General features: G+C 45.5%; 1 protein-coding gene across 1 annotated transcript; it reads right to left on the reverse strand.

The window, feature by feature from the left end:
* Positions 1 to 397: 397 nt before the first annotated feature.
* Positions 398 to 2410, reverse strand: LOC131251283 (probable galacturonosyltransferase-like 3). The gene has a single exon (XM_058251912.1). The coding sequence runs from the start codon at positions 2061 to 2063 to the stop codon at positions 1005 to 1007; it is 1059 nt and encodes a 352-aa protein (XP_058107895.1). The 5' UTR covers positions 2064 to 2410; the 3' UTR covers positions 398 to 1004.
* Between the last annotated feature and the right edge of the window lie 10306 nt (positions 2411 to 12716).

Raw genomic sequence — 12716 nt, forward strand, 5'->3', positions numbered from 1 at the left:
ATGTATTCTCTTATATTTTCATTAAATCACATGTATTTTGACTAGTAGAAGGCGAGGCAAGATCGACTACATTTCAACATCAACAACATCAAATGGTAATTTAGACTAGATTTCAGCATCAACAACATCAAATGCTAATTTAGACTGAGTTGTACGTTTTTTTTTTTTTTGCTTTGAATGCTGTCTTCAATCCTCCATATCCGCCTTAACTTTCCCATGTTGCCCTCTCGTCGCCCGGGACATATTTGGTTCGATTTCTAAGCATGTGAATGGCGACATACATTTTTACGAACTTATCCACTTTTTAATTATGTAACTTGGACCATTTTGAAAATAATTTTTTTTATTAAAAAAAAAAAGAAAAAAAAAAAGAGAGAGAAAAAAAAAAACGAACTGATGAGATCAAATTTTTCTCCTGCTAAAGCCCATGTACATGTACACAAATTTACTCAAGCATAGCACCAAACCAAACGTCCTTCGAATCTTTCTTTTCTTTTGTGTTTTTCTACGTCTTGCAGACAAATGGTGCTGTATCCACACCTCCGCATCACGATCAGGAGCGACCTCATCGTCGACGGTTGCCGTCATGCTTATTTAACGAACGAGAGCTAATGAATATGTTGTGACCTGAAGAGCCATTTCGCACAAATGGCGCCCATGATATTTTGATCCACACCCTTAATCAGATGGGCCTCATCATGGATGTACTAATTGCAAAAAATCTCCTCAAGCTTTAACAGATACATACCCTCATGGATCGCACACAAATAAACGGTCAACAAAAAATTTACAGCAACTGTATAAAGGATCTGGATCACCGATCAAGAATTCTTTCCTTACGTCACCATTCCGCGTATTACTGCCACTTTCTTCTTTTATACTCTTTTGCATTTGTCTTAAAGCCCAACGAACATGATTACATGAGAGATAATCATCGAGCGGCCCTGATCGTATCTCCTTTTTCCCGTTTTTCTCGCCATCTCTATTTCTCTTTTTATTGCTGCTTAGCTGTCCGAAAACGAGAAGGCATTGGAGGAAGCGTGTCGGTAGAGGTCATAAGGGGCCCACAACGTATCCAACGGGCAAGGGCGCTTGGAATCTAATCGCAGCCATGGCTTACCCTTGCCGCTCCAATGAAGCAAGCTGACCGGCCCTGGATGCAGATCCCGGCACAGGCCTTCCAGATTGTCTCCACCCAGGCCGTGCTGATTCCATCTGTGGCCCACCCCTCTCACATTACCTGCGAAAACCAGAAGGAACGGTGGTAGTGATCCTAGCTCGTATATCCTCACCCTCTTCTGTATTCTCATCCATCCCTCCAGTTTCTCTGTGTACCTCCCTCCCCTCCATCTCTCCAGATCTATCACCATCACACCCGTGTTGAAGTAGCACGGCCTCCTTCCCTCAAACGCTTTGGACAGAACCGGATCCGCCCAGAACTTGTGCGTGAAGTAGTTGGTGAAATTCGCGTGGCAGTACTCAGGCGCACCCAGCACGTGAGGCCCCAGATCGATGCTCCACAGCTTCGCCACGTCGTCCACCACGACCAGATCTGAGTCCAGGTAGATGACGCGGCGGACGCCCTTCGGTAGGAGCTCCGCCAGGTACATCCTGGCGTAATTCAGGGGCTGGTCCAGCGCGCGGCGGATAGAGGAGGAGATCTTGCCGTTGACGAGGTTGGCGTCGAAGTGGTAGAGGTGGAAGTTGAGGTAGGGGAATGTGGAGAGGATGGTACGACGGAGGCGGTGGGAGGATGCGAGGAAGTGGAAGACGATGTTCTCAGGGCAGGTGGCGTGTTGAAGGACGGAAAGGACGGCTGCGATGGAGCCGCGGAGGTAGAAGGTGTCGAGGGTCATGGCGATGTGGATGACGGAGGGATGGTGATGGGCGTGCCTGTCCTGGGAAGGCCACACGACATTGCCGCATTCTATTCCGTTGCGGAATGCTGGGGCTTCTCGGAACTTGGGGATGTCGAGTCGGATCGCCCAGCTTCGTTTGACGCCCGTTGACGCGACGACGACTTGGAAGAAGACGATGAAGAAAATGAGTTGAACGGACGCCATTGCGCTCTGAGTTGGGTTGGATTGGAGCGGGCGAGGAGAAAATCTATAATTATTAATAATAACAAAAGAGGAGGTCACGGCAAAGATAAGGGAATCTGTCGGTCAAATAGCCCAGAGGAACATTTATTTACGTTGTGATTCAACTGCGGGCCCATCATTCTCACCGCACGGCGTAACAAGTGTCCGAAATCGGACGCGGATTGCGGGACTCGAATTGGGTTGTGACCCCTCTACTGCCCAAATCGCTGGTGTAAAAGCTCCGTGGGCCCACCATACACGCATTTTGCCAACTTATTTCATGACACAAGGTAGATCGAAAGCTAAAGTGGACTGCAAGCACCACCGATGAAAATTTTTAGGGGTCCCCGGCAATGTATATTTACCATCCACCCTCTTCATAAAACCACATGAATAGGAATGATCGAGGACATAAATGTCCGCTTGATCTAAGTGGCATTTAACATGAAGTTTGATATAGATAAGTATTTCGGTAAAAATAATTTGAGTTATGAAAGTTAAGATGAATGGTGTTGATGTAAAAATCTGGTTAGCCCTCCATGGACCTATGTACCTATACAAGGAACGGACAAAGACGACCCTGACTCATACAGGAGACCCTCTTATGCCTAAGTTAGGTATGGAATCTAGGTCTTAATTTAGTAAAGAGTTTCGGCTAAAGATTGTGCATACCTTTTACCATCAAAGAGACTCTCATTTATAGGTGAGGAGAGGCGGTGGCATATGGGAAATTTCTGTAATACCTGTATCCTAGTCCGTACCATTCCTTAGACTTCTGCGATTCTCCCCATCGAATTTCGGCAACCCACGACCTGTAATCAGTGTTTATGCACGACCCTAAGTCGCATCCTGTAGATATATGTCGACTCGACTCGATACTTGTACCCTGGCGACCGTGTCGTCACCATGGTTCCAATGCCGCATCTCGCATGTCGATGCGATACCCAGGCCAGGAGTTGTGAGCCCACGTATATTCTGAAGAAACACCGCACGTCGTGAATTCTGAAAGAATCTCTATCATCCATCACATCATTCAATCAAGTATACATCCCATCTCAAGTCAAGTACCAACCCATACCCTACCAATCCCTCTCCCATTCCCAAAGTCAACTCTCTCTCTCTCTCTCTCTCCACCCATCCCTTTCTTGCATCACCCATCCCATCCCTTTTCATCCCATCACCTCTCTGTCCCCTCTCACTTCTCTCTTCACTCCCAAGCAAACTAAGGGAGAGCAACCGTCCAAGCTTCCCAAGGAGAAGCTAGGTGTGACCCACTCCCTACTACCCAATCTCTCATCCTAGATATCCAACCTTCATCAAGTTCCATCAAAGAGAGAGCTTAGGAGCTTAGTATTCCAAGGAGCCAAAAAGGAGCGAAATCGGTGAGTGTTCTAGAGTAGATCTTGATATTTGATGTATGGTACAAGTTAGACCCATTTGATGTATGCGTTGTATGATAGAGAGGAGCTCATAGTGGTGGAACTCCGGTCCACCTCTTTTTTTTTTTAATTCTCTCTCTCTCTCTCTATTCTTTTTCCCTGGTTTGATGGCCCACCTTTGATGTGTTCATGAGATTCACGCTGTCCATAAATGGGACAGCCTTGTTGGACCGTCTAGGGCCACCTTGCTGGACCGTTTTTGGGCTAGCCTGAACGGCGGGGAAAACGCCTATATCGGCTTGATCCCAGCCTTATAACCACCCTCATGGACCCCACCTTGACCTAGATGAAGTCCAAGTGGGCCAAGAACTGCCGAACGGCCTGCTGTCCAGACCATCCAGCAGGTCTGGATGTTGTTAAAAACACAAATATCGGCTTTAATTCAAAAGCTGGTGGGTCACACTCATGTGGACCCCACATTGATGTATGTAACGTATCCACAGTGTCCTACTGCTTAGAAAAGAGGCAAGGATGGTGGGCCCCACCACAGGCCTCATCATGATGTATGTCAAACACCTACACCATGCATTTGATGGGTCCCCTTTAAAAAAGGGGATACCTCAAAAATTAGCCATACACGGAATTTAGGTGGTCCACACTACAAAAGCAGCAGGAGATTGAACGTCTACCATTGAAACCCTTTTTGGGTCACAAAAGTTTTCGGTCTATATGAAATTTTTTTCCCTCTTAATTTAGGTCTTTGTGACCTTATGAACAGATTGGATGGAAATAAACGTTATGGTGGGCCCCACGTGGGACCCACCTCTGTGAAGCAGATTGGCTGGTGTATCTCACATCAGCTATATAGCTGCTATATTGACATCAACAAGGGGGGTTTGATCATGAGGTATATGTATATCCCAGCCGTCCATCTAGATGATGGGGACCCCACCTATAGGCTGTTGTACTGACGTCAGCAAGTTTGGTGGGTCTGTCCGTGAGGTATGTGTTATATCCCAACCATCCATCTCTGGACGGTGGGTTGTGAGGCCTGCCTTGATGACGTGCTGCCCTAGCATGTGGGGCCACACGTAATATCTGTGTTTTATATCCATGTCGTCCAGGTGCTTGGGACGGTGGGGCCCCATGTGATGCATGTGTCTTATATCCACATCGTCCAATGGTCTGGACGGTGGGAACCACCGCAATGTATGTGTTTTATATCCACGCCTTCTGTTCGTTTTTGTTGGACGCAGGGCCCACCTGTCGTACATATAGGGCCCTCCTGCTGGCTGTGTAGGGCCCACCTGCTGTGTAGGCTCATCTGATATATGTGAGGCCTGTCAGCTGTTGGGATGTATATATGACCTGTATATGAGGCCCATTGTGATGTATTTGAGGCCCAGATATGAGGCCCATTATGATGTATTTAAGGCCCATGGGATGTGGCCCATTATGATGTATATGTGGCCATGAGTGAGGCCCAATGTGATGTGTATTAGGCCCATGTGATGCGTCCCATTGTGATGAGTGAGGCACATGTGATACAGCCCATTATAATGTATATTAGGCCCATGTGATGCGGCCCATTGTGATGAGTGAGGTACATGTGATACGGCCCATTGTGATGTATATTAGGTCCATGTGATGCGGCCCATTATGATGTGTATTAGGCCCATGTAATGCGGCCCATTGTGATGAGTGAGGCACATGTAATACGGCCCATCGTGATGTATATTAGGTCCATGTGATGCGGCCCATTGTGATGTGTATTAGGCACATGTGATGCAGGCCATTGCAATGTATTTGAGGCTCAAGTATGAGGCTTAATGTGATCTATATGAGGCCTATGAGTGTAACGCCCCGTCCTAAAAGGGAATAGTGTCCTGAAGTGCATGTGCGAGTCAGCGCACGATCGGATAATTCAATCACATGTGTGGGCCTACTATAGACTAATTAATGACAAACTTAATCACTAATGAGATTAAATCAAATTGTGCTCAGGCCGAGCATGGGCCGTAGATCCAGGCAGCCGAGCCATACTTGGAGGCGGTCCGTACGGGCCGTGTATCGCCCGAGGAAGGACAAAAAATTTTAAAATTTTTTCAGGCCTTGTGTCTCGCTAGGCTTATGGTCCCATGCGGATGCCGGGCTCAAAGGATGCCCAGAAATGGTTGATCGATGCCGCCCTATCGGCACTTACAAGTCGCGAGTCGCCTGGCTTAAAGGAATAAAATCCTAAAATTAAATCAATTGGCCCTGTTGCTTGAGTATGCATATCCGGGTGTTCCAGCCTTCGGATCTCTTCTAAATTCACACTAAAGGTTGGAAATAATTCCTAGCCCTTACCTACAAAATCTGGCTGTTGAACGTAGAACGGTGATCGTTGATCACGAATCGGGTTGTTGAGGCAAAACCCCACATTTGTTTACGATCAAACTTCGCCCAACCCTTTATCAGGCCATGGGGCACTTATCCCATGTGTAAGATGGGCCAGGGGCCCATCAGATCAGCTCCAATAACCCAAAAGTGGACCCCATTTGGCTATTTGGGAAAGTACCTAAAAGATCAAGGTTATATGAAATAACCATGGGCATTTAAAAGGCTGCCCTCTCTCTCTCAAACCCCATTTCTAGCGGCTAAGAGAGAGAGAGAGAGAGGAGGAGAGAGATTGGGGCACCTCACTTGCATGTGACATCGGTGGCCGAAATTCATAAATTCTGACGTCCTCTCCCCTCATCCTCTAGAAATCCTGATTGTTCTCCGCCGTTGGAAGATGAATTCCAACCCATATAAGGTAATATAGCAATTCTCACTCTATTTTCATAATTTCTACAATATGCATGTGATCTTTGTCCATCCGATGCAATGCAGGGCCCCAACACCTCGAGCTTGCTAACCCGGCGTCGCTAGGATCCTCTCAGCAATCTCCGGCTAAGTTTAGGTGAGGACCATTACCTTTAGGTAGTCAATTATCGCACCTAATATAGGTTTAACGAACGTGTTTGGTGAATGTTGGTGCATGTGGCTGGATTTTCCTTATTAGGTATAACCAAGATGACAAATGAGAGCTTTCTGAAATTTATGGGAAAGGGATTGACCACAAACCCTTAAATAAATTAAATTGTTGATGCGCATGCTGTGTTGGTTACAAATTTGTGGATTTTCGTAATTTGCTGATGGTTAATTGTGTTTCTTTTAGTTTGGTGTTAACTATGTATACCATGATAATACGAATTGCTGTAAATAGTTATTTAGCGTTTGATTTCATGATTTCTTGAGTATGTGATTGAGCATGCTTTGTTGTGGACATGTACTGATGAAGAATTTCTGATTGGGTCGAGTCGCTTGTTTGGATTTTCAATGCATGGATGAATTATATGATGTATGTTGACCTGTGGAAGATTTATTTCAGTGCATTGCTATATAGCTGTCCACATAACTGTATAGGCTAGAATAGGTTATGCAGAAATTGTAAATTTGAGTAGAACTTTGTGTGTGGTTGTCCATGTAATAATTATACTAAAATTGTGTCTGTCATATATGAATTGTATCAAAGGAATCCATGTTTTGTTGTGAATTGTTGCATATTCCCCTATGGATCAACCAATTACTTGGAATTTCTTGGGCGGTCCTTGTTGGACCTGTCCGTGAGTGAATCTGGCCCGAATAGTTGAACTATAGGTTGTTGGCCATAGTTGGACTACACGAGACACTGTTCTTAGGCCGATTAGCTACGATTCAGCCCGTCAGGGGTTATTGAATATAAGTGGACCATCCTTGTACGTTAACCTTATTTGATCACGCTTGTATGAACCCAAAGTACCCTAAGATCGTTACGGCCCACAAAGTTTTATGAGCCGGGGATGGTGGTATGGGACATTATACCCGTGCTGTCGGCCTATGTTGGGGTGACAAGCCTCCCTGTAGTGTCCATTGAGTACTTGAACTTGTGAGCTGAGAACGGTGGTATGGGACACTGTACCCGTGCTTTCGGCCTGTGTTGGGATGACGTCCTCCCTACAGCGATCGCGAGAGGACATTTAAGTCCCAATCTGTTTCGTTTATGTTTATACTACTTTTCGGGATTGACGACCCCAAGATAGGGCTAAGGTTCGCAAGAGTCACATGGCCACAACCCTTGAGTCGTGCAATCGGGTTAGGGCAATAACTCCACTAAGGGTATTCTGGTTTTCCCAACCTGCCGGAGAATAAACTTAACTAATCAACCAGGCTAACATATTTCACAACATTGCATTATATTTGTAGTGATTATGCAATCGAGGTGGCTTTTGAGGGAGTGTTGTTTCATTGCAAATGTCAGATGTCGTCGCTTGAGGGAGTATTGGTCTTTGTGTGGAGGATGCATCATATCATAACCATGCATTTGCATGAACAACAGTGTTTAGGATTCCATGATGCTTGTTGTTCATTAAGTGTATCCTATGCATGATAATTCGTATGCCTATTGCTAATGGTACCACTGAGTTGATTACTCACTCCCACTCTGAAACGGTGTTCTAAAACACCAACTAAAACCCGATATAAATGCAGGTACTCTCGAGCAGCACGCATTAGACGATGTCGGTGTCGACGATGGCAAGGAGCAGGCGTACTATCAGGAGTTTGGCAGGGCATATTAGCGAGGTGGATGTCGGCAGGACTAGGCCAGAACCCAGATCATTTAGGGATGTGATGAGCGTATGGGATTGGATCCCTAGATGACTGTTATTTGAATCTATTAAGTTACTATGTTGGATATGAATTTATGATGGAACTTTATTTGGCTAGTAGCACTTGGAACTTAATTATCTGATTATCAATTAAACATGCTTAGTTTAATTCATCATTGCTTGCTAAAACCTAATTAACTATATGCATTTGTCAGTCATTATTGCACACGTGGCACTTGAAAATTCGGAAGCCGAGTAGCTACTTGGTCCTTGAATTTCAGGGCGTTACAACTTAGTATCAGATCATGATTTGGATTAAACTGGGCCTAGGGTAATAGGTTAAACATGATGCACTCTAACTTAGGAGGGAGTGACTGAATTTAAAGACAGTACTAGGATCCCAAAACTTTGCCTAATCAGCGAAATCGACCCCTGTAGACTAGCCTAGGATAATAAGTAGGACCACTTAAGTTATACGAAGTGATCCAAGTCACTTCTAACTAGAAATTTGACGATTTAAGCTAACCAAGGTTAAACAAAGTAAGTATAAGCCGTTCTAGTAGCTTAGAGGATTTCTATAGTCCAGTCTGTGAAATTGACGGTCTCGTTTGATGATGGATCAGTTTAATTCCAACTCGGACAAGCCTAGGATGTGTCTATATCAAATCTAAACCATGTGGGCCAATGTACTTGGCTTACAAACTCTCATTTAAGCAGAAAATAGCCCCTGGATCGTAGTACATGCACCTTACTCAAATTAGAGATGAAACAAATACATTTAAGGGGACTCGAGGGGGTCCCCTGGAGAGAAAACACAGACCCCAAGGGGGTGGTCACCGCCGAATGGCGGCGACACCACCAAAACCTCTAGAGAGGGGTAGTAGAACCGCCAGATTAGCGTTGCACTGCCGCAGACTCCAGAGGAGTGCGGCGGCACGGCACGCCATGATGGTGGCATGCCGCCACCGACCCGGCCATGTGGGCCCCTCCCACGTGTGGGGGTCCCCTTTTTACAGTCCTACACCTTATTCTAAACCCTGTTCTACCCTTTAAACCCCTCCTAAACCTTTCCTCACTCCCAAATCTCCATCTCTAAACTTTAAGTTCATCTTCTTCCTTGCATGCTTCATCTCTAACTCTCATTCAACTTCAACCTTTCTAAACCTTATTTACACTTCCCTATTCTCATCCATTTGAGCACCCATCCTCTTCCTAGGGCCCCAAAATCCCTATTTCTTTGAAATCTCTCCATTCCATATACCTTTCCACCTTCATGGCCTTCTTTGAGGTGGTAACCTCCATTTTCTCCATCTCTATGCTCCTTTCCCTCATGGGAAAGAATTGAGCGGCCTTGGACGAAGCCGGGCCAAGCCGTCCGAGTGGTTCCAAGAAGAAGATGAGTGCCGGTGCGAGTTCGAGCACCGAGCGAAGGTCTAAGCGGGACCTTGATCCCCAAGTCCCAATCGAGAGGTCTCTATCGGCGGGCATTGAGCTTGGTAAGTTCTGTCAACGCAAGGTTGTTTTTGAAGCTCATGTGAATGAGAGGCTATTTGGAGAATTTTCGGTGATCGACCACCTTTTGGCAAATGGTTGGGGTCCTATGTTCGAAGGAAACTCTCACGCTAGTGGGGGCTTTGTGTGAACCTTTTATGCACACATGAAGGACCTAACCCTTGAACCTCTCCAGTTCACCATTCCCCTGGGCAGACAGGAAGCCAGGGTTGATGTAGATGTTATTGCCCGCATTCTGGGAGTGGAGTGTGGCGTTGTTCATGCCAGTAAGGCTAATCTCATTGAGAGGCGGGAGAGAGATCGCCGCACACGTTTCCTATGTGGCCGACTCATTGAATGGAGGTGAGAGAACAGCCTCAAAATGACACTCATGACCCCTGACTATTGCCTACTCCACCATATATGCACGTATAACATGTACCCCAGGTCGAGCAACCGCACGGAGTGCATTAGATTTGTGGTGGACTTCTTGTACCGGGTAGGACAAGGAGATAAGGTGTGCCTGTCCACTCTTGTCTTGACCCAAATTGTGAAGGCGGTGTAATCTAGTCAGGAGGATTAGTCCCTCCCATTTGGCCGATTGATTTACAAAATTGCCCATAGTTTTGGGTTCAGACTGCACATGGATGACCTCGCCCCTATCCACTTCATTAACAAGAACACCCTTAACAATATGAAGATGGGCCCCAGGCAGCGTATGGCCCAACTGGAGGAGATGGGGGAAGAGATAGAGGAGGAAAGTGAGGATGAAGAAGAAGAAGAAGAAGCGGAAGCCTCAGATTCCGACTGGGAGCCTCCTACCACCCGTAGCGAGCGGGAAACCTTGGCCAAGGTGGTGGAGAACCAGGAATATTTGAAGAGGAAATTTAAGAAGATGTCTCGCACTTTGAAAGCCCTCTTGTGCTACATGCAGGACAAAGGAGCACCTCCACCTTCGCTGGAGTCGGAGGATTAGGGGTGTAGTGTGTGGTTGTTGTTTCTCTTTTTTGTAATAGCCTTGAATAGGCTTAGTTAGTTGCTTCTGGTAGTTGTTTTGAAATTTCTATGTTCGGTCAAGTAATCGTGCATCCTATGTCATTGTACATGTAATACCATAGTATATGTGTAATAGTGACAAGTTTTGTTTAATGAAATGCATGAAACTACTTTTGTTAAGTGTGTTTCGAACAAGAAAGAAATGTATTCAATTTGGGATATTATCTTATCTAAACATAACAGAGAGAGAAAGAGAGAGAGAGAGAGAGAGAGAGAGAGAGAGAGTATGAAAGACAATCATCATATTTTATTAGTAATGAGTTCATTTGCATCCTCAAACATCCCTTGATTCTAAGATAAATCATTTATAATGTACAAATTGATAAAGTTCAAATATTTAAGTCAGAATATCAAATCCGGTAGCATTTTGACTCTTGATTTGATCATCTCTTTAAGAGGAATATGACTCAAATATCTCTTCTACTAGTTTCTTGCTCTCGGAGCCTTCGGATAGAAGAAATCTGGAGATTTAGCGATTTCAGCAGCATATCGACTCTTTGGCTTCATAGACTGCAGGGCAGTCTGGTTGCGCGGACCCGCATAAACCACCGGAACTTCCTCTCCTACCTTCACTCTTCCTCCTCGCTCTGCTTCTTCTCCAAAATCTTCAATCCGTCCAAATGAAGGAGGGGGAGGGGTATTTATAGGCCCTCGCACGTGTGGAACCTCGATTTTGGAGCCATGGGACCCACCTTTCGATGCTTTAGATCTTTTTTCAAAGAATTACTTCTGTATTTTATTGTGCGAACCGTGCAACTGTTATTTCGGTTGCGCGGTCCTACGCAATGGACATCGGTTGCAGGGACCCGCGCAAACCACCCTTAAACTATTTCATTCTCCTTCTCTTCCAATTTTCTTTCTATCTCTCAATCTCCTTTTGCTTCAATCCTTCCTTCATCATTTTTTATGCCTCAACAGATGCCCCCTTGATCCTTTCTTTGTTTCCCCAAAATCAAAGAAAAGGGTAAAAAATAATCACCTTGACAGGGTTTGCGCAGACCCGCGCAACATAAACCCACGTGCTGCACTCGACCAAAAGTCTTATAAATACTCAAACCTTCCCTTACTCTGCACTTATTTTCAGCCCGTAGCAAACCCTTTGCTCTCTTGTGATTTTTCCCTGTGCAACCAATATCAATTGTGTGGTCCAGCGCAACAACTTTGTTGTTCGTGCAAAGTTTCTGGGAGTTGCGTTGTTTTGTGCAACAGACTTCGGTTGCGCGGTCCCATGTAACCAGGACTTAGCCGATTTCTCCTGCACTTGGTCCTTTTTCCAAAACTTAGCCAATTTCTCAACTTTTCTATGAATCTTTTCTTTAATTACCTTCAAGCCCTTAACTCCCTGTCCTTCATGGCTCGTATTAAGCGAACCTATCGTCCTGAAGACCCTCCTACTGACTAACCTTCTCACCCTGATTTTCCTGATCCATCTTCTTACCGCCCTTCCCCTTCTTCCGATCAACCGCCAACCAAACGAACCAAAACCACTACCCGCAACCTTGCATATTTCAAAAAACTTATACTTCCAACTTTTGACTTCACCGACTGCATTGAACCACTGCATCTCCCATTCATCGAGCAATTATACTGGGGGACCTAAAATGTCCTCCAAAGCATGGTAGAGAGTATGATTGGGATGAGTGGTTGAAAACAACCTCTCATATCCACGAAGATGTCAAAGACCCCCTCTTCGAGAAGACAATCCTCCCGCTTCTCACTCAAAGAAGACTCGCTGAAACAGGGCGAAGGAGTTCGAGGAGAAGATTAAGGAGCACAATAAGAAGAAGCTCCAGAATTTGTGGGAATCAGTCCAAGTCATTGAGGGTATCATGAAGTTTGAGAACCGTCATTCAGAAGGTATGACGGTAATTCCCATTAACATCCATCGCCACCAATCGATGCTCGACTGTGAGCCAAAGGATTACATAAATGGAGAAAAGCTGATGTATACTGCCTCGTGGGCAACGAGAGAGCTGCGCATCCTCGAGGGGATATTACAAGCACACAAACCACGACAAAGCATCGGGGAAGTCCAC

Source organism: Magnolia sinica, chromosome 7 (assembly GCF_029962835.1).
Source record: "Magnolia sinica isolate HGM2019 chromosome 7, MsV1, whole genome shotgun sequence".
Lineage (NCBI taxonomy): Eukaryota > Viridiplantae > Streptophyta > Magnoliopsida > Magnoliales > Magnoliaceae > Magnolia > Magnolia sinica.